This window comes from Astatotilapia calliptera, chromosome 1 (genome assembly GCF_964374335.1).
Source record: "Astatotilapia calliptera chromosome 1, fAstCal68.1, whole genome shotgun sequence".
NCBI classification, from domain to species: domain Eukaryota; kingdom Metazoa; phylum Chordata; class Actinopteri; order Cichliformes; family Cichlidae; genus Astatotilapia; species Astatotilapia calliptera.
The window spans coordinates 29,309,143-29,332,920 of NC_137422.1; the positions used below are offsets into that span (position 1 = coordinate 29,309,143).

Genomic DNA, 23,778 nt, shown 5'->3' on the forward strand with positions numbered 1-23,778 from the left:
AGTTCTGCCTTCATAAAAACAAATATCAGATATCAGAGAGATGCACTAAAGATCAAACAGGCCCCAGCCATAACAGGGTCCAGTGTTGTGCATGTTATTAACCCTTTAATGTCATGACCCTTGCAGGGCAGTGGAAAAGGAAGTAATGAATTAGAGTGGAGCTGGGAAGGCATTAGAGATTAGGTAGTAGAGAGGGCTCAAGTGAGGAGCAACTGCAGGGTCAAGGGTTAGGTATATGCCAAGATTTGTCAAACAATCCCAGCATGTGTCGTAGGTCGAGTTATTGTGCTAGTAAGTAAACAGACTGTTGTACCGCAATGCAAGAAAGATTTCAAGTTGTGAAGCTCAGTCTCAAAGTAAGATCAGTAACCGTGAAAAATTAACATTATTTGCCTGTAAAAATGGAAAAATTGAAAGTCATGTATTATTTGCTCAGGCCAATCAGAAAGATTTGGCAATAAAAATGCCTGACATCCCACAAGTTTATTGCTTTTTATTGTGCCCCAGCATGGCTACTTTTAATCGGGTTTTTGAATTGAACGTTTAATTTCCTTGGTAACTTTTAATTTAATTTAATTTACTTTTTTTCCAGAAAGTGCCAGCGGTTCCTTTCTTTTCCATATTCCATAAGACTAGGCATCCTAATTGTTTTGGGGTTTTTACTTATAATTTTTTTTTTATTGTTATTTTTTAATTTATTTTATTTCTATTACTTTTAATGTAGCAATACTGTCAATGGTAATTTTTTAAAATTTCATATGCACATCTAACTCTAGCTCAACCTTTGAAAGTAAATTAATGCAGGATTCATTGCTTTGTGCAGCTGATCCTTCCCCTTTCGAATGTAAAGAAGCACTTTAGAAAAAACCCTGACGAGGTATAAATTGCGCAATGCTCTGTGAGAAAAGACCTAATTGTCTTTCCCTGCATGCCTGCCATCATAGGTGCCATAAGTAAAGCATCCCAATAAATCTGGCGGTCATCAAAGAAGTTCTGCTTCCAAGACTCGCAACAACAGACTCTGATCTGAGAGACAGAGGGGTCAGTCACCAAGCCTGACTCACACAGAGATCGTCAATAACAAACTCTCCTCAACTGTCCAGCTTCGGGACTTGGTTCCTCTGATACATCATTTTGTTATTCTTATGGTGAAACATTACACACAGAACAGCCAGACATACTGACGATGTCATAAATGACGACAAGCCCCAGATGTGGGAATCTAAGTAATCTTCAAAGGTCAGTAGATCTTGTTGTGGTGTCTTTCCTGGCGGCAATGACGAGAAGTCATGTTATGTTTTCTGCTCATCATTTGACATATCTGACAGTTATTTACAATGGTGGCGTGGTAAAAGGCAAACCCTGTTTAGAAAAAATGTAAGTACACAAAGCAACAGTGTATAAACTGCTTTGATACATCTGCGGCTGATAAAGTTTTTCTCACTGGTGTTTAAGTTAGATACTAAACTGGGAATGGCCTGTTTCTTATAAGAGTTTACATATCGGCAGTGCAGCCATCTTTGCCGGGATCAACTGACTGTGGGGATACAAGCACTTTCTCTTAATATTTAGTAAGGCATGGTATTTATTATAGCATTTTGTGACATCTAAATGCTATACATACAGGGAGTGCAGAATTATTAGGCAAGTTGTATTTTTGAGTTATAATTTTATTATTGAACAACAACCATGTTCTCAATGAACCCAAAAAACTCATTAATATCAAAGCTGAATGTTTTTGGAAGTAGTTTTTAGTTTGTTTTTAGTTTTAGCTATTTTAGGGGGATATCTGTGTGTGCAGGTGACTATTACTGTGCATAATTATTAGGCAACTTAACAAAAAACAAATATATATCCATTTCAATTATTTATTTTTACCAGTGAAACCAATATAACATCTCCACATTCACAAATATACATTTCTGACATTCAAAAACAAATCAGCGACCAATATAGCCACCTTTCTTTGCAAGGACACTCAAAAGCCTGCCATCCATGGATTCTGTCAGTGTTTTGATCTGTTCACCATCAACATTGCGTGCAGCAGCAACCACAGCCTCCCAGACACTGTTCAGAGAGGTGTACTGTTTTCCCTCCTTGTAAATCTCACATTTGATGATGGACCACAGGTTCTCAATGGGGTTCAGATCAGGTGAACAAGGAGGCCATGTCATTAGTTTTTCTTCTTTTATACCCTTTCTTGCCAGCCACGCTGTGGAGTACTTGGACGCGTGTGATGGAGCATTGTCCTGCATGAAAATCATGTTTTTCTTGAAGGATGCAGACTTCTTCCTGTACCACTGCTTGAAGAAGGTGTCTTCCAGAAACTGGCAATAGGACTGGGAGTTGAGCTTGACTCCATCCTCAACCCGAAAAGGCCCCACAAGCTCATCTTTGATGATACCAGCCCAAACCAGTACTCCACCTCCACCTTGCTGGCGTCTGAGTCGGACTGGAGCTCTCTGCCCATTACCAATCCAGCCACGGGCCCATCCATCTGGCCCATCAAGACTCACTCTCATTTCATCAGTCCATAAAACCTTAGAAAAATCAGTCTTGAGATTTTTCTTGGCCCAGTCTTGACGTTTCAGCTTGTGTGTCTTGTTCAGTGGTGGTCGTCTTTCAGCCTTTCTTACCTTGGCCATGTCTCTGAGTATTGCACACCTTGTGCTTTTGGGCACTCCAGTGATGTTGCAGCTCTGAAATATGGCCAAACTGGTGGCAAGTGGCATCTTGGCAGCTGCACGCTTGACTTTTCTCAGTTCATGGGCAGTTATTTTGCGCCTTGGTTTTTCCACATGCTTCTTGCGACCCTGTTGACTATTTTGAATGAAACGCTTGATTGTTCGATGATCACGCTTCAGAAGCTTTGCAATTTTGAGACTGCTGCATCCCTCTGCAAGATATCTCACTATTTTTTAACTTTTCTGAGCCTGTCAAGTCCTTCTTTTGACCCATTTTGCCAAAGGAAAGGACGTTGCCTAATAATTATGCACACCTGATATAGGGTGTTGATGTCATTAGACCACACCCCTTCTCATTACAGAGATGCACATTACCTAATATGCTTAATTGGTAGTAGGCTTTCGAGCCTACACAGCTTGGAGTAAGACAACATGCATGAAGAGGATGATGTGGACAAAATACTCATTTGCCTAATAATTCTGCACTCCCTGTAAATAATTATGAAATATGAAAAACTATCAGTTAATGGTATTCAATTTGATCATATATGGACATTTTTATGAAATTTGAACCCTGAAAAATCTTCACTGCCTGATTCATGTCAAATGACACGTGCATCCATTCTGCAAGCAAAATGAATCTTGGTGAAGAGCAGCAAGCCATATCCTGAAAATGTCTTTTAAACACAAAGGAAGGAGGAAAAAAGGGGAACGAAAATAGCCAAGCTACAAAAAATTTGTTTTAAATTAGTAAAAAAAACCCTGAATTCCTGATCTGTTTGTGTTGTTTATACACACCCATCTTCTTTGTCAATAGAGCTCAAAAAGTCTTATACACGGGCCTCTGAAGACATTGAATATGTTTTTTAAATGAATCTTTTTTTCTCTTTAGTGATTTTAAATGAGTAAACGATTAACATCTCATGACAATAGAACTAAAAATGAAGACACAAAAACATCATATATCACTAAGCAATTATTGAGCTAACTTGCTATTCTTTAAATAATGATAAATAAGTGATTAGTAGTTGCACATGTTAACTTTGCTGTTTTGCTTGTAACGCTGTAAAATTCAGACTATTACGTTTAATAACTTCTAGAATAATCGGTTCATTGTCATTTTACTGGTAAAACTAGTGGTCGGCATCTCCCTGAGAGAAGCATGAATTGTGTAGGTTCTCCCTGAATCTCTGTGAAACCATGCCTAATGTCAATTAAACAGAGTGGCTTAGTGACTATGACCTAAAGATGATAGCTGGTGTCAGCTGCTGGCCAAGGTCACGCCACAGCGTTAACAAGATTTGATCCTCTGTGCACTTTCCTCGCTTCGTTCATTTTATCCTTTCTACTTGTCCTCTCTCCAGTAACAATATTTCACTGTCAGCTTTTGATGCTCTTGGTTTTTACTATACACACACTTGGACTCTTTCCTGTCCAGTTTATGTCTCCAGTCCAGTCCAGTCTTTGTCTCCCCTCTTGCTCCTCTGTCTCCATGATCATTTTAATCAACAAGATGCTGGGTGACATTCATTGTCTCACCCCCCATTTCATTTTGTCCATTTGCAGATAAACGTTCAGCATGTTTTGATTTATGGCTTGCTGTCTCTCTTTTATAAGCATAAACATAAAAGATCATTTATCACCATGGACACTTCATGTTCAATGTAAGTAGTTAAATGCTCATTTAAATATGTTCTCAGCAATAATGAGAGAACTCTATATGACAGTAAGCATGCTGAAAGAAATGGAAGAGTAGCATCTAATATCTAATAAGTCTCACAAGTCTCAAATTTTTTGGTAAATGGTAAATAACTGTGTTATTTGAATTTAAATGTTTAATTTTTCCCTTATTAAAACCTTAATTTTTATAGTCATTATTTACAAGCAGGAAACTGATAACATTAAAAACATTAAAGGCTTCACATTACTGACATTTAACTGCACTTTCAGAGAGAAAACAGTAAAATATTAAAACGGCATTTTTGTGCGTCCGTTAAAGCGTTTTTTTTTTGTTTTTTTTAAAAAAAAAACTTTTATAATGAAATGCTTTTTGGCATTTGTTAAAAACGGGATTTTGAAATCCTGTTCAAACATACTTTGAACTTTAACTAGTCTGTATGCATTTGAAATTTATTCGATATTAAACTTGTGATAAATTTTATGATACTTGACCACCACCTTATGTTTTAGTGATTTTTGGCTGTGTGATTTTAAATTGGTTGTAATGGAGCAGAATGCTTATTTCTGAGTGGGTGAATCAGCGGTGACTCTAGCATTTAGATTGTTTTACTTTTTAAAATTTTTGCTCCTCTTGTTGTGCCCACAACTTTTACTAAAGACAGCTCAAACATTTAAATAAAGACAAATGTGTTCTCTTGCACAGAGTTTAACTTCCAAAGCATAGTGACACACAAAACACGGGCAAGTGTCCTTCCTCTTTTTCAATTCTTTCCCATGTTAAACTTATTATACTTTTTTCTCTATGAGTTTTATTTTCATTCTTTTGGTGGGAAAAAATTGATTTGACTGGCAAATGTCCATTTCAACCATCCATCAGTTCATTGGTTGAACAGGCCCATTATGGCTGTATCCTTGGGGCTGTGTAACATATTAACTGTGTCCTGTTTTTGCACAACAGATCATAACATACTTTCAAAGCAAATCAATAAAGCTCTTACCAATTATATTAGCTATAAATAGCTTTTTAAGATTTAACTAACAGTTCAAAACTACTGTCGTTCACATGCACACATACTGGTGCATATCTCCATCTTCAAACTAAAAGCCTTTACTAGATAACAGAACCTTGATGAGAAGGAAATTCCTAAAATAAATTGAATTTCAAAATGCTTGTGCCAATAAAAGCCCATAAATATTAAAAGTAGAATAGCATGGGTTAGTGCACCAAAACAAATGGGTTAGTGATGCACTGTGCAGTAGTAGTTTTTTTGGGTTTTTTTTTTCCATAATAAAATCATTCATTAGAGGGAATGCCTTGATTCTTTGAAACGTGCTAGACTGTCAAAATAAAAGCTTCCAGATGGTAAATACATGCAGAGCTGAAAAAAAGAAACCAAAAACAACAAAAACTGCATTTCCTCTGAATGTCAGGCAGCAAAAGAAAGTCAGTCCCCACAGATTCCCTTGTTAAATGTCCAACTTAACAGCATAGAAAATTATGTTTAAAGCCTGGTACAAAAAATTACAATTTTTTTTTAGGTCTTGTCCACTACATTCAGTTATACCTCTTTTGGAGCTTTTTGAAGTATTTGCAGTGAATTATCTGGTAAATGGTAAATGGCCTGTATTTGTATAGTGCTTTACTTAGTCCCTATGGACCCCAATGCTTTACAATACATTCAGACATCCACCCATTCACACACTGGTGATGGCAAGCTACATTGTAGCCACAGCTGCCCTGGGGCGCACTGACAGAGGCCTTAACTTTGGTACAGGCCATCCAAGGCTGTACTTTAGTTTTGGTGAGTGCAATTCTAGTATTTTCTTATTCTGTGTTACGTCCCCTGGCTAGTCTAGGGGGTTGAAGGGACGAACATAAAGGTGGATAGAGAAGGAGGAGCCAAGATGGTAATTTTAGAAGGTTTATTTAATACTGGTGATGGGATCAGACTGAGGTATAACGTCAGGGTGAGCCAAGGCCAACATAACAAACAAAACATCCCTGATGTTGAAATAAAAGAAACTTACCTAACTCCAAAGAAACAAAATATACAACCCATAACCATAACCTACCTAACAACACATAAACAGGAGAAAACAGGGTGTCAAAACAAAAGGCAGCTCTCCCCTACAAGCAGTCCGAACATGAAACAACAATGCTCACACAAGATACAAAGGAATGCAAGCCTGCACAAATATGGCAACCAAAATGGCCAGAGGGCCCAGAAGCACAGCTCCACAGGCCTTAAATAGTGCTCTGCTGATTACCAATTAGCCGGACTCTGCGCAGCATCCAATCAGGACAGAGGATGTGGAGCCTGGACAAAACAAAGGGTTAGTAGGGAGAAGAGACATCCTCCTGGGGGATGTAACATTCTGTTACATAGCACAATTTAGCAAATTGGCGTGTCTCTGCATTGCACTGTTCATGAATGCAGCTTGGTGACCAAGATTCATAGATGAGCTGCTAACATAGTTCCCTTTCCTCCATATAAGGAAACTTCTGGCTACAAAATACTAACAGAGGCCAAAATAGTAACACTGAAGCTGGAAAATGCAGGGTCCAAAACCAATGGATCACATCTTTTATACTGACTGTGTAAAAGGAGCTCTTAACTCTGTTGGCTTTTAAAAATAAAACATACTTTATCACAAAAAACAACTTACCCTTGTTTACCATGTTATAATATAAAAGCTCTGTCTGGTAACAGAATCATATAAGAGAGTGAGGTCAAGCTATTTAAAAATAATCATAAGAAGAACTGAGAGCCAGTGAAACTCTAAGAATAACAATATCTCATTTCTCACTTTGAACACAAGATTTGAAAAGATGAGGCACACTCATAAAGCCATGTCAGTGTTTCTGTAGATATTTGCTACAGTTACTGAGTCATCATCAGAAAATCAATTCATTTTTACCAGACATACAAAAAGCCATACATTCATCTCCGGTAAGTAATGCTTAGCTCATCACTCAGGCTCAGTAAAAATGATTACTCTGCTCAATAAAGACATTTTTATTAAAAGAAAAAAATCCCAATAAAACATGGTTTCAACAAACAAATGGCACAAGGAAAACCACTTAAACACAGGTATACACAACAACACAAACACATTCACTGTGGACTCAATCATGTATGTGACTTGAAATCATCATGTTACATTGAAAACGCATTGCTCAACAGAGGTTCAGACACACAAGGATGTGCACACACAAAGCTCACAATCCACAGTCTTTTTTGGGGCCTGAAGCAACACAAGTATTATCTTTAACATCATCATTATCATCAGCAGCAGCATTAGAGGCCTTGCCAGGCTTTACAGGTCTGACTCAGATGATGTGATTATCTGCTCCACTGGCCACTGTCTCCTGGCTGGTTAGAACATATTAGCAAGTGGGATGTTTCTGCCTGGCAGAGCCACCACCCTGTGTTTTATATATATGGTTGCACTGGCCCGATGAAACATATTACCCCATCCCTAACCCTACCCACCAGTAAAATCCTGCCCAGGAGGGTCAATACGCCATACTGCTTTGTTTCAGCTGTAAGAAGAGATATGTGCAACAAAGGAGAGGGGAGCAGAGCTTATGTGTGCATGTGTATTATTTTACACTTGTGAGGAACATTTCTGATATAGGGTTAGTGTAAGGGGTTAAAAAGTGGCAGGATTTTCTTTCTGGGTAAAGACGTCATGGGTGATGATTGGATGATTTCATGTCTTTGTTGCAAACACAGATGTGCATCATGCATTCATACATACAGCATCTACTATGAGGAGGCCCCCTACTATGGACAAAGCAACCAGACCAATATTCTCTCAGTCAGAGAAGCAGTGAGATGAGACAAGGATCAGTCAGACATAATGGCTGAAACCTGTCGGAGCGCCGGGCTGGCCCACCAGAGATTTACTCCCAGACACAGCAGCACTGTACAAGAGCCTTTAGCACACCTGCATGCTTCACTGAAGCCATGACAAGTGTGAATATCTCAGCCCAGGTTCAGTAAAAGTGAATACCCCAGTGGAAACATGATAAAGGTTTCACAGTACTAAGAGTCTAAAATGGATAATCATGATGAAACCACCTGTATAGAACTATATTTGCCCTTTTGGGAATTTCCAGGTGTTTATTTAATTAGACACGAGGCAGATTTTCTACCAAATTTACTGGGAAGGCATGCAATTGAGCAATAAATAGGAAAGATTTTTATTTTGTGTTTCCAGAATGTAAATTAAAATCCACTCTTAGCTTTGTTCAAACCTTTAAGTAAATGCTACCAGTGATTTCAATACTTCATAGGTATGCCACTGTCAGATTTTTCCTGTGTTTGTTTCAAGTGATTTCAGGTGGAAGACATCAGAAACTTAAAAATTGATGTTTCCACATATGAGCTACTGCATAGACAGTAATAAATGCAGGCGTGAAATCTATCCAAACATTCCTTGTGAAGATTTAAGCATTATTTTATGAAACTAAAATGAGACTACATGAAAGAACTGATAGGTCTACTGGGTGCTTTGTATCCTAACAGCCACCTTAGCCAACTTACTGTGAATGAGCTCTCTGTTAAGTCCTGCAGTAAATTTCTCACCAGTTAATAGCTTCTGGAGGGCTTTCACTTAACCGCTTTCACACTTCTCACTGTGGCTGTTACTTGGCTGCTGCTGATGCCAATGTAGCCATCACCCATCTCTCAGCTGCTCTCCATCTATGGATGCCTACACTGTTAACTTTATGGCAGGTCTGTCTGCGAGGGCGGTACTACCACAGCTCTGTCAACATATTGCCAAGAAACCTGTTGCCTGAGGTAAAAAGTGGACACACTCGTCTTTTTGTCTATTTAAGTTCTTTCACACAGCTCTGTGCCTTACATAAATTGCCTCCAGCCTTTGGTTTGTGTCTACTGCATACCCACATGTAAGACCGTCAGGCAGCATACACAGGCCAACACATACAAGATAATAAAACCCTCTACTGCAGACATCAAACTACCCTGTACTACCGCAGGGATCGAGGAAGTGTTTCACATCAGATGGTATGAATTATTTGCTGGAGTCTCATTTGAGGCTTCTTGACATCTTGGGGTTTTTGAAGGTGAAATATTTATGGGGCCAGTGTTAGCCAGTGCAGATGGGCACCTCAGTGTTCTCTTGTTGTGTATTTGTGAGGAAATGAAGGTAAACCACAAACAGGGCGTTGGTCCATGTGCTAGATGATTTCTGACTGCTCTCTCATGTGTTATCAGCACTGACTTGTCAGCTATGGTTATGTTAGCTGTCAGATAAGTTTAGATCAGGCTATGAGGAGAAGCCTTTCATGAACACAAATGGTAAGAGATAGGCCATCTCACTGTGCTTCAATCTGCCAAGACTAATATCATCTATGATATGAAAGAAACCTCATCCCTCCAGAATAGAGTCTCAAAGTAGCATAAATAATTTCGACATACAAGCTGAAATTACAGTTAATAGTATTATTATAATGCATTTGGCATTTTTTCCAAAGCAATATTAAAATATGTGTATTATGAGAATGGATAAGGTTTGATTTATTGCTTTATTGCAGATAATTTGGCTGAAAGATATCAGTCACTTTACCATACAACAAAGTTAAGTGTATGATAATTTAGTTCTTTTTTTTCATGCATCCTTGTTAAAACAATAACAATTCTAAAGCCAACATGAAATATTTCCACATTTGTTTCTTTGTTAAGAGAAAACTTAAGCATAAAGAACGGTCCCACCATGTTTCTATCTAGGTACATGTTTCTTTTTAGACGGTGAGTGCAGAGGGTTTTCACCCACCACAGGTTTTCATCCACCCAAGAAGTGCTTCTATGCAGTCCCCCAAAAGTGCCCATCACTGAAAGTGGGTGACATATCTGCCAAATGCTGATTATTGGACAAGTGGGCTGGAAAAGGAAAGGAAGTGAAAGTGGAGTTCACTAGGACAGACAAGCGCAAAAAACTTCATAGATCAAAAAAATACAGCATGAAAAGCACAGACAGTGGCTGGAGGGGACACGTTACATTGTTTTTAACACTTATTTTCAGTTCAGCTCATTGCATGTTATAACTTTGCTCTTTGTGGATGGCTGACAGACCATCAACAGTACAAGCAAGAGTGGCCCACAGACTGGTTGCATCACATACTTTCTACATTGCCTCCATCAACAACAGAACTCTCTGCAGGTAGATGGGCCTTCCTGAAATTGGCAGCAGACTGCAAACACAAAATCTTGTATAGTAGCATAATTCTTTATAACTCTTCGCTTTCCAGGTGATATTGCATGATGCATAAAAATACTTTTCTGTGTTTGTAATTCAATCAATTTTACCAAGATCCCCAAAACCACTGGCTGAAGTGCAGCCAGTGGTTCTTGACAGCTACACATCCACTGAGACCATTTCTGATGAAATGCCAGTGAATGGACCAGCTGAAGGACCTGATTTAAGGTCATGACTTAAATCAGGTATCAGGACACCAGCTATCCCACATCTTTGACTAATAGCTCTTTATTTTATGCCAGTCAAACTGAGCTATCATTTAAATTTTTGTAGGTCAGTGGTTCAAAAATTGATGAGATACAATGACTGCACTGACGATGAGTATCAAGGCAGCCAGTGCCCAAAACTTTGTAAGACTTTCATAAAGCCTGAAGAACTATAGAAGAAAGTCTGACTACTTGTAAGCAAAATATAAAGAACTAAGAGGACTCATTACTTTTGCACAGCACTGTATATTGTATGCTTTTGGTCTTTGGTGCCAAAAGCCACATCTCCTCCTCTTAGAAACTTGGTTGCCTGGTACAGTGGGTCAATGCATTTTCCTGTATTGTATCAATTTACAAGGCCACTAATTTAACATTGTTGCAGTTCATTAGGTTAAAATATACAACTGACCTCAAATTAAAGATGCAGATAAGACCAATAAATAAAGCTAAGTGAGGAGACTTTGCAGCAAATATCTTACTGAAATTTCTGGTTTACTTTAACCCTCAGGCTCAAATTAAACTGTTTGTTGCTAATGCACAACCAAGTCCTGCAGTGGTACTTCTGAGTAAAAAAACCCCCATAAAACATGTATGTGGGGTAATCAGGTTGTTAGTTTTTAACTGTTGCAAATCGGCAACGCCTGCCTTGAGAGGGTTAAAGAGAAGCCTCAGTAGAATATGACTCTGGCATAAGGCTAGCTTGTTGTGCATGTCCATTAACAACAAGCCGTATTTTGTGCATTTATGTCTCAGCTTTCATATATATTAACTTTCAGACCTCTAAACAATGTTTTAGTGAACCATATATAAGTTGTTATGGAGGCAAGCTGTCTGAGCCTCATGCATTTAGTTTTGAAACACTTATCCTGCTGCTGACAGATAAGACTAGAGTTTTTCCATGACAACCCCAGATTCAGACCACCTAACAATAGCTCCACAACACTCATTGTGGCAAATGGACTACAACAGGCCTTAATGAGGACAAAGAGAAACCAGCTTTTTCAGTGATCTGATTGTTGTCACGGTAGAAAAGTTTAGACTGAATCTTATACTTTCTTCAATAGTTTAACTATAAATGTAAACATACAAAGGGCCTAAAAACACCCTAATTTACTGTTTTTTGTAAGAATTTTGCTGAGACTTGATTATTTTGAAAATTAAGAATATATAAAAGTGCTTAGGCTGATGCTGATGTCTGTAGAATTGAAAAGATACAATCACTCGCAAAACATTTAATTGAAAACCCAGTTTTATTAAGTACAAGAGAAAAATGTGTATTTTAATTATTTGAATCAAGTGCAAAATTTTACTTTGTTATAGATACGTAGTGTGTGGTCTTTCATGTCTACTGCAACTCTCTGTATAATTTTACACCATGGATGTAAGCTGGGCAGGAAATAGTCCTTGTTTAACTCCTTTCTTTGAGTAATGAGTGGATATTGTTTGGGTGGCATTCCTGAAATGTGCTGGATAGTTTCAGAATTGCTGGACAGTCTGTCCTTGTTGCCACCTAATCTGGAGTTATAGCCCACACTGAGAGAAAGAGCTTGACCAGCTTCCTTAGATTAGTATCAATCCCAGAAGGCTATTAAAAAGCCATTTGTCTCAATACAAATGGCAGGCAGTCATATGTGACCCAAGTGTTGCTTGTTTTATTTTAACCCTATAGAGTCTCTGTCTGCCACAACACTGCTTGTGTTACAGCAGAGTTGCTAATTTAAAAAGGCAAAGGGGGCCGTTTTACCTTACCTATATTGGATGTGCATGTGGCAAGTCCATGTGAACTCCTCTTGTCTAATTATACGGATGAAGCATAGACTAAATAGGCTAAATTGGGAAACCAGAAAATGAGTAACTGAGTTTGAAATAATAAAGCTGTTCTGTTATGACAAGTCAAACAATTCCCATTAGACCATAACTGGGTAAAGCTAACCTTTACAGAATATATGGATTGTGTGATTATCCTAGCCAAACAATGCATGACACAAGAGTCAGCTATGCTACAGTTGGTAGTGTGTATGTTTTCAAAGCTAACTTTAAAAAAAGCAAGCAATTTCCCCCAGTAGATGTTAGGCTACATTTTAAGCATTAAATTAAAGGCATTTTCCAAGATACTCTACACTCTGAATGTTTTTAAAGGTCTTTTTGACATCTGATTGCTATGATTTTTGCCTCATGAGAACACTAATGCTAACAGTCTGATAAATTCACTGCTAGCAAGTGATCATTCTGTATCCTGCCCCCTGCATGCTTATACACAGGTAGCAGTCTTGTCTAAACCAAAGCTGATGCAAAATTTCGAACAAAGTCCCACTATGATTCACCTGACATTTTCCAGAGTGTGCTGCAGTTACCTTGGTGAAAAATGTGTTATGTCTGGGGTGGCAAGGTTGCTCATGTAGCAAACCAATACCCAGGGATCTTTAAAGCAGTAGAGGAGCAGCGCTGTAGAGAAAGAGAGCGAGACAGATGACAAAAGCAAGAGAAAAGAAAAAAGAGATAAGGATAGAGACAAAAAGAGGGCACGAGTGAGAGTTGTAGAGAGCAGGCAGGTTGGAGTGTGCTGGCAAGGCCCCAGTGGAGCCATCGATCCAGGCTGGCCTTACATCAGAGACAGGAAACCTGAGCTGCATGCTTCATCACCTTCCCCACGGAGTCCTCCCTCACTTCTCTCTTCTCTTCTAAATCTCTCCCCACAACCATCTTCTCTCCTCAGCTCTCCTACACAGCTTACTAGCGAGTACGCAGCTCCATTTTTACAGCCTCTTCTCTCCTCTCCTCTCCTCTCCTCCCGCCTGATCTAGAGCCTGTCAGCTTCTACTACATGCTTCTGTCAATTCATCATCTACGGCTGAGACTAGCTGCACCAGGCACTAAGTGCACATAGCTATCCATCCACAACCACTCATTCATTATACTCCATGTGTATGCGTGCACTTGTGTCATTCATTGTGCGCACACGCATGCACATCAGTGTGTAAATAATGCACAGCTTGTCTCTCCTGTGTGCTGAAGCTATTCTTTTGAAAGTGGAGGGGTATTATGGGGGCCAGCGCAATGCAACTTGGGGGTAACAAGGTTAGGTTATCGAATTTGTTTAGGCGTCACAGTCTCCTGAGGGAGCAAACCCAATCCCCACACCACCTCAATTTCATCTCTCACCCTGCTCAGTCTAAAATATCTCACCAGCACAGTGCTAAGGGGTCCGCTGAGTGGCAACTTGGGAGTTTGCTTATATATGTTTCATGACACTGTAAGACTCCATTTACCATACAGTTTAAAAGATGTTATCATTTAAACTCTGTAAATAGCCACACCAAATTAAAAGCGGAGTGTTGTAGAGTTTCTTAAGTTTCCTTGGTGATTATGGTAACAGTGACTATTGTAGAGCCAAAGTGGCTCTACAGTGTGTGTAAAGCACTTGTTTTGATCCTGTTTTTTTATATCACCAGTGTTCCAAAAACTTTGCTGTAACTAGTAGCCTGTATTGCCGTCACAGTGAAAGCAAAGCTGCTAGTTTAGCAGTTCACCGGTAAAAGTGTGTTAAATACCGTCAGAGTTGCTGAAAATAGGAAATATCAGGATAATTAAAATGATTTCATACACTGAGTGTAAAAGAACAGCCACTGAAGTATTTACACTAAATTAAGATTCAGATCAATTTGGATTAAAAAGAAAAACAAGAACAGGTTTATAATACTCAGAAATATTTATTTACCATTTTACCAAAGCTTCTTTATCAGTGAAAGAAAAAATATTTGTTGCCAGTGTGTCTCATATGGTGAATGAAACAGTTGTGATTTGGCCACTAGAGGAGAAGCCCACTCTTGCATTAGTCATGCGAGCTTTTTCAACTTAACAGAGCTGTAAGCATATAGCTTCAGTTATTATATATTAGCAATGATAGCTGTGCATTCAGCAAATGAACTCTAAATTTAAATGCCCCACTAAACACCTATCCATTGTTATTCATCAGTTAAACATCATCTTTCAGGCCACACATTCTACACAGCACTCTGTGAGGAACTCTCATCTTTCACAAGGAGACATGAGAATAATGAACAACCCAAACAGGACAAACACACGTTTTCTTATTTCTTATACTGTATTGATCTTTTCTATTGATATCATCCCCTTCCTCTCTCTGTGTATCTTGAAAGACACGCAGACACACATGCACACACATTTTCCGTCTTTCCTCACACACCACTCTCCATCAAGGCTATATTTCTTACAGTTTATAGTAGTATTATAGTATAGTATTCCCTCCCTGTAAATTCCCTGCCTTCTTCATCATATTCCCATCCTGTGCAGCCTGTTCATCTGCCGTCCAAATCAATGCTGATGGAATTCCCCGGACGAGACTGTTGGAAATATACCATAAATATACTGTATATACAGTATCTGTCTCAACTAAATGTGATTACATGTATCTCTATAGGGTATCTGCCTAATATATATATATATATATATATATATATATATATATATATATCTTGGTGAATGTTGCTTACTGAACTTCAAAGAAGGGCTGCCAGGATTGCAGGTGGTAGACTCAAGGAATGAAACACCTTCTATGCAAAAATGTAGACGTAACAGAGGAGAGCCTTCATGAAACATTACCCCCAGGAAACCAGTCTGGCTGTTATCATGGCTACTCTAAAAGGGCATTAGCCTGTTCTTTTTACATGCATGACTAGTTGGTGCATTTGGCCCCTCCAATGAATTTTTCAACATCACAGGTATGTTCAGCATCCCGATAAAGAAAAAATGCAGACACTAACAGAAACTGAAAGGCACGGTTTTAGATTTAGGGGATCTGAATAATATAAAACCAGAAGAGAGAAGATTCATAAATAGCTCAGAGAAGAAGAGGATATGGCTACATCACGTGTTGATGGCATGTAACAGAAAAATAGCTTTTTTGTTAGTTGTGCCATTAGTATAAAAAATTTTATTCATTTTAAAGTGGCACCTAATGTTTGCTGAATTTGTTTGGGGTTTTTTCCCAAATTTATCTGTTCAGCCTGGTCTTAATTAGGGACTTGTGAAATAGTGATGAAACGTGTAAAAAGGGGATTTGTCTATCTGAACAGACATGGATTTAATATGTGTAGTATCTTGCATTATACTTGAACAAAATTGTCTGAGAAGAAGCAAGACAACCTAGAAACTGAAGCTTTCAGGCTTGTGGACACACCATCTGTTTCTTAACCTAGCAAAGAGTTTTTGGTTAAACTAATTTTTAGTCTTTGTTTGTCCTCTGCTCTCGTTTCTCTTCTCTTCCCCTCACCCCCAACTGCTCATGGCAGATGGCTCCCCCTTAATGGTTCTGCTGGAGGTTTCTTCCTGTTAAAAGGTAGTTTTTCCTTTTCCCTGTCGTCTAGTGTTTGATAATAGAGATTGTTTTGATTGTTCGTGTTTTTCTCTCTGATTCATTACCTTTACCACAAACTGACTGTTGTGATTGCGTGCTGTTTAAATAAACTTGAATTGAACTTGAACTGAACTGAATCGTTTTATGGACTAAAAGCCAAATTCTAAATTTTTTAAAAGTGGTCTTGGACAATAGTTCTTCAGGGTTTCTAAAGTACTCTTTGTACTTAACCATTTTCAAAGTAATGTTTTTATCTACAGATCTACAGATCATTCAAGCACAAAAGAAGGATAAACATAACAAACAACTTAGGGAATAACTGATTTTAAACTGAATCTTTAGGGATTTTTTTTACTATTCAGTTCAATTCATTTGAATTTTATTTATAGCGACAAGTCACAACAAAAGTTGCCTCAAGACAATTTATATTGTAAAGTAAACAGAGACTTTAGACTTGGCAGACTGCAAGTAAAAAGTAAAACAAATACTTTTCTTTACTTTAGGCGTTGGACACAGATTCGAATTGTAGGCAGATTTTTTTCATTATTTGTTTGAGTCTTTTTATGTTTTTTCTTATCACTGGATTTAATTATTAAAGATACACTTGTCTCTTTGAGAACTAAGAGTTAATGGTGCCATCTTTACTAACATCTTGGTAGGCCTTACTTTGCCTCTCATGCAGCCACACAGTGAGTAAATGGTAATCATGATCAATATCTATTTCCTGTGGTGTCAAGTTTCAGAATAATGTCCATATTGAACCAATGTTTCAGCAGACTCCAACCACAGTTTTTCTCTCCCAGCCATCCACCGTTTCCGTTGCTGAAGGAGAGAAAATCCCTACAAATCAGATTAAACAAATGATTTTCAGACAAGCCATTGATCATCCATCTTGTTTCACTGGCCTAACTAGGAGATCCTAACAGTGCAGACTGGGCATCTGAGAAGGGAATGTGCCTCTAATAAGGTTTGCGATTCCTGTTTATCCTGCACAGATCAGCAGTGTTAACTTAATCTGTGGAAACTCTTGATCTCACTCCTGCTCTGAGAAATTCCACCCTAAAACTGAACTCAGCTGTTATGCTCTGAGCACAAGTGTTTGATGTGAGAACACAAGTCTTTACAAGGCAGAAACTCTAGCATGTGATCTCAGTAAAACCAGCTTACGTTCATGACATTTCTGTGGACACTAATTTTGGAAAATTTAGGGTAGGTCAGGTCACATTTTCTTGTGTTGCTGAACGCTGTAAATCAAGGGATTCGTGATCTGGCATGATTTTGGGGTTTTAACGGTGGGAAAGAGTTAAATTCACAGACATCTCAAGATCAAAGATCCAAAGGCCATATATCCTGCTCAATATAGATCTTTGCTTTTAAGGGCAGTTACAGTTTTTGCCCGTTGCTTGAACACATTTGGCAAAACGTCGCTCATTGTGCCAAAACTCTAAACACAAGTAAACACGACACAACACTGGGAAATATACCATACACATCTGTGCCAAAATGAAACTCCACTCCCAAAACCTAAACTCTGCTGTCAAAACCTAACATTCCTCTGTCAAAATGTAACTCTGTTGACAAAATGACACATACTTGCATCATATGCAAACACTTACAGATCAGGGGGAACACACTAGTCTTCTTTACATAAAACACTGCAGTCCTTGATTTCCATTGTGTATTCAGAAGGCACATTTACAGGAGACACATTTCCAAACAACCAAAAACGCAAATAGACCTACTCAATAGTGTACATCGCAGTACCATGAATTCAGATAAAGCAAAAAAAAAAAAAACCACAACACAATAATACTGCAATAGAAAAAACACTATACTGTAAACACAAAAAACCATGACAATTGTGCATAAGTGGGCTCATGGATCCCGCCGTCTGTTGGGGTCTGGCCACAGGACCTCATCAACATCGCAAGCAGTGTCCTCTCCCGCTGGGCACCGGGGAAAATACCCTCTTGCATGTCGAAACCCTGTCACTGTTCCTCTCGAATGGGACTCTGTAGAGCTGCTTCATGGTGATGCTGAGTTTACCCAAGATGCGTCTGATGGTGGTGATGCTCACATGGTTTATGTTGCTGAACACTCGCCTGTCTGCAAGTATTTTCCGTCGTAGCTGGTGGAGACGGATGGCATTGTCTGCCCTCACTAGGTCCACAACGGCAAGTTCCTGCTGTTGTGTGAACAGGCGTTGCCGTCCTCCCCCAGAAGGTCTTCGGGTCATTCTGGAGGAATACAACCACATATTGTCATCGGTTTGCTTATTTTTCTTACAGTACTTTACTGTATGTACTGTGTCATCCACTGTACAACACTGTACTTCAATATGAGGAATCAGCCACTTTGGCTGCAAAAGGAGCATTAGCACCCCGTACACTTGATATGGTAATGTGATATACTGTAGAACAGTGCTATGAAACCATCTGAGTAGAGCAGAAGGTATGGAGGTGAAGACATACCTGTTTTCTAGTCGGAATGTTCGTATTACAGATGCCACTGTGAAGCGGCTTAGATGTGGGTGGACTCTCTGCCCAGCTTCCCTCATAGTCAGGCCATGGTTGATGACATGGTCCACCAAAGTTGCTCTTATTTCATCAGAAATATGGGTCCGTTCATGGCCTCTTCGGCCTTCTCCTCCTCTTCCTCCTCCTCCTCTACCTCTTCCTCTTGCTCTCCCTCCATCCATGCTTGCAAAGTTCTTGAAATGGCTACGCTGAGGGCTTTTTGTAGTTGGCTAATTGGTGTTCGGTTTTGCAAGTACGTGCCTTCAGGTGTGTATTTGAGTGGTTGCAATTATCCGATGTGTTTTGTATTTTGGATACATGTGTTTTCCGAATGGCACCCTGAGATTTCATTTTGTGAGCGAAGTGTCTTATGTATGAAATAGAGTGTAGCATGCAGGACCATGTGTGTTGCATAAAGGGGTAGGTGTGTTGCATAAAGGAGTAGGAGTGTTGCATAATTGGTACTGGGGTGCAAAGCAGCGCTTTTGTTTAAGGTATGGGTACATGTGTTTGAGGTATGGTAACAAAAGCTTCACGTTGTGTTACTTTAGTCTGAGCATGGGTTTATAGTGTTCAAGCAACGGGCAAAAACTGTAATATTAATAGAAATCTTTGTTGAAATGTATGAATGGCATCTATGATGGTGAGTAGAGCTCTCAGTTACTAACTCACCCCATTGGGAATCTTTGTAATACTGCAAAACAGCTCATGTAAAATGCATTTCTACATCAGTAAACTGAGTTATTACTCTTGGGGGAAACAAAAAGACTAGAACCCATGCTAAGGACTAGTAAGGTAATCAATGTACAGTCTGTGCTGAAAGCACAAATTGGGGGAGGGGATACCTACTTAAAAGCTTGCACTTTTATGTCTTAATCAATTTATGGGTGTACTGGTCATTCTGTTTAAGCCAATAAACTGGTGGATTACTTTGAAATACTGCTTAGTCCATTGACCACCTGTGTTTATGACAGAAGCTACAGAGGTCGTGTGTGTGTGTGTGTGTGTGTGTGTGTGTGTGTGTGTGTGTGTGTGTGTGTGTGTGTGTGTGTTGCGAGTATGTTTTTGTCTTTTTTTCTAGTTAGTTGAACTCCTAACATGGTGACTGGTACCAAGACTTCAGTGTCTTGTTGGATTGTTTACCACATCATTAAAGAATTGAGGTGAAGAAGCAAAAAGCTGATGTAGTAATTCTACACCTACCAGATAAGAAGGCTGACATACATTTTTAATTATGTGTGAAAATGCCATTTAGCTATTGGAGATTCAGGTGACACAATAATCCACCATTTTCTGCAAAACTTAGAAGTCCTGTGTTATATAACACTTATCTATAGCTGCTCAAGTCTGACTTCTAAAATAATTACAATTTATTGTGACTAACTAACTGTTGTTAGCTGCCATTAACCTCCACGAGTTAGCAGCAGGCACGAAATGTCGTGAATGTTTTTCTTTTTCCAAATATCTGTTTGTTTAACCTACATCAGACCCACAGGGTAACAATATAATTTTATGATCACTTGGGTGTATGGAGGCTGTGGACCTGCCTAAACTTTTGCTGCATGAGGATTTGTTGTGTTCACCTAAGTGGGAATATTTATGTTGATGAGTGTAATAAATGAAATAACGAGAACTGCTGGTATCCTAAATTTCACCAGTCAGAGTTGAGCCACAACCATCTGTTTTAAAAATGCTGCCAAGATGTAACTGAGTTGCCATTTTCCTGCAGTTGAAACTGCCCCATAACCTTATAGGGTTATGTGGATGAAAACATTAGGTAAAGGTAAAACATTAACATATTTCCCAAGAACTTCATCTTGACTCCATGAAAGATGTGTACTATGGACAATAATTTACAAATATCTTAAACCTTCTCATAAATTTTATTTTATATTTGTTTCAGTGTAGCCATTTTTCTTAAATTTCAGCATTTAAGAAAATCCGCACAGGAGCAGACTGTATATTTGTATTCCAGTGACTCCCTTATAATACGGACTCACTTGTTCCATTTTACAGACAGGTCCAGGGCTCCTTTCACTCTCCTCCTTTCAGTTTCATTTTTCATCCTTCACACTTTCCCTTTTGCATCCTGCACTCCCACTCCTTTTTCGTTTTCTCATGCTCAGGCACACAGGAAGTGTCAGGCCAGGCCAGGTTATTTCAGGCCTAATTGGGAGATTGATGTTCTTCCAGAAACCTGGCACCTTGACATGCCTTTCATCCTCCCTCGTGCACTTCCTCCCAAATGGCAAGAGCCAGACATGTTGACGGCTGACTGAAACACAGACAACTGTCCTTTTTGGGGACTTTGCTCAGTCAATCAAAGGCAGGACTGACATTTGAGTGAGAAATGACGTCACCAGGAGAAAACCACAAGCACCAATGCACTATTTTAAGAAATTACAATTTGTCTTGAACAACTTTATCTAAGACGATTTCATAGCACCATTTATACCTATTACTAAGGCTATAGAAAGACGATAAAATAGGATATAATTTATTTATCCCAGAGTTAGGAAATTCTTGAATGGGCCAGAAGGACTGGGGCATCCATTCCAGCTAATGGGCTTATTTGTGGGGAATGTCGAGATGGGATCAGTAGGAGCAGTAGCTCTATCATGCCCTATCATTAGGCCACGTCGGAGTGGGCTGTAACCTGAAGCTCGTGTCGACCACTTCTACAACACAAGCAACAAGAAGCTGGGGCAGGCAAGGGCCACTGGAGCATGTCCTGACTGGTGCTGTCTGCCTAAATAAGATGTGACTTTGAGAGGTCTGGACCAATTTGAAATGGTTAGTTCACCTAATTACAAAAATCACATTTTGTCACAAAGGGGCCAGTATGACTGACAGTGTGTCTCAATGCCAACACGTTGCCAACCCTTCCAAATTCAGGCTTTAACTCTATGGAAAATTAAATCTGAAACCAATTTTATTCTAGAGTTGGCTGGACATGCAGAGGTAAGTCTCTCCAAAGTTTGGAAAAAAGGTTTTTAATGTGTTCCAATAATATTTTTGTTAGAAACAGTGAGACCCTCTGATGCTTTTGAAAGAGAAATATCCAAAAGAAGGACTAGTAGTTGTCATTTGAACCATGTCAGTATGTCCTTGTCAGTGTAGCTGTTGGTTCTTATTTTGAGATATTGATTTGTGCTATGTGAATCAAATTTAATGTATTATTATTATTGTAATTATTAGAAAATATGCATGTCTTTACCAAAAATATACAAAAAATGTTTCTGACAACCACACCCTTCACATAAAAAATGCTAACAGGCAGAAAAGTGAACTATGACTGAACCAAAGCTGTCATCGGTTATTTCTGTAACACTCTAACAACTGAGCTTTTGGCTTGGCCTAAAGCTAAAAGGTTTGCTTTGTGTGGGACAGACTACAAAAGTCCATCTGAAGGGTTTCCACCGAGAACACCAGCACCAATGGCCACAGCTAGATGCCCATCCATGGCTAGATGGGCAGCTGAAATTACCAATTAGTTTACCAATTGGCTGCAGCAGATTCGATTGGTTTGTAATTAATTCTAGTTACTGGCCCGTAGAGCAGGACGGATGGCGCCATGCCTTTGTCCTACTGACACACTATCCCACAGAGCTGGGCCTCGGGGGGGAAGCAGCGGACATCAATACAGGGCCCTGCAGCTACTGAGCCCTCCACCTCCTCCTCAACACACACACACACAGACACATAGACAGACACACACATACAGGGACACAATATACCTTACAGACTCTGCTACGCAAACACACATAGATGGACCCCCTTGCAGCGCACAACTGATTCCGGAGAAGGCGAAACCTCAACCGCCTGAGAAGGTGCTGACGACAAACAAAGACAACAGAAATCTTGTGTTTCGAGACCCTGACCCTATCCATGTGTGTTATTGTGTGTATGTGCTTGCTTGTGTGTTTAGATAGGTAGGTAGGTAGGTAGATAGATAGATAGATAGATAGATAGATAGATAGATAGATAGATAGATAGATAGATAGATAGATAGATAGATAGATAGATAGATAGATAGATAGATAGATAGATAGATAGATAGAATGTGCAGGCAGAGATGAAAAAGAATATCATATTTTCAACATTTTACCAATTTTTTTTTCTGTTATTTCATCCACAACACTCAAGTTATTTTGCATGTGCAAGCAGGTGTGTGTGAGACTGTGTGTATTAGCAAATTGTGGCGTAGCACTGGCCCAGAGCGGAGGTCACATGGCTCACTGATACCTCCCACACTGAAGGTCAAGGCTTCTACACCCAGAAGGAGAGGGGGGAGGTTGAAACAGATCGATGATCCAGATAAAAATACACTGCACCTCAGCGAGTCTGCTTTATAAACACAAAGGCACACACACATCCACAAACATATTCACACACCCCCAACAAATGACTTCAGTGCCACTACAAATGATCCTGGCCTCTTCTTAATGAAAGTGATATCAAAGTGAGACGCCACAGCAGTGACTGGTGGCTTTTAGCATAACGATACAGTAATAGAAGACCATTAAAAGATCATAACAGCTTAAATGATGAGAGGTCTCTGTTGTTGCTCTGGCCTAAACCTCCTGCAATCAAAGCACTGTTTGCACTCAATATAAAGGAGAACAAGTTGAGAGGTAAAGTTACACCTCATAATGATGGTGTATGAACCTCCTCAGAGCATGCAGGTGAACAAAGTCCGACACAGAGCGGAAAGAGCGACTGTGGGGGCCTGGAGAGAGACCAGAGAAAACCAGACAAGACTGTAGCTCATGAAAGACGACAACGCGTGATTTATGTAAGCTGTGAGAGGAGTGGTAATTGGAAGTAAAGCTCCACAATGCTTTTAGTTAATGACAAGTCGACTAGTGAAAGATGTCTGTGCCACCACCGCCCATTATTAAGGATGCTGGTTAACAGAAGCAAAAGGGCCGAACCGGTGAGCACTCATCATGTAATAAATGAAGAGCAATGCTGACAAGGAATAGAGACCTTGGCAGCTACAGTCCCAAACAAAATGTGACAAATCC

The 23,778-nt window shown here is 39.4% G+C and overlaps 1 protein-coding gene across 1 annotated transcript; it reads right to left on the bottom strand.

The window, feature by feature from the left end:
• Positions 1–17,598: 17,598 nt before the first annotated feature.
• LOC145426272 (uncharacterized) lies at positions 17,599–19,345 on the bottom strand. Its single transcript, XM_080299902.1, has 2 exons — positions 18,707–19,345; positions 17,599–18,472 (listed from the first exon to the last, which is right to left on the bottom strand). The coding sequence occupies exons 1-2, from the start codon at positions 18,931–18,933 to the stop codon at positions 18,154–18,156; spliced, it is 546 nt and encodes a 181-aa protein (XP_080156028.1). The 5' UTR covers positions 18,934–19,345; the 3' UTR covers positions 17,599–18,153.
• Positions 19,346–23,778: the final 4,433 nt, after the last annotated feature.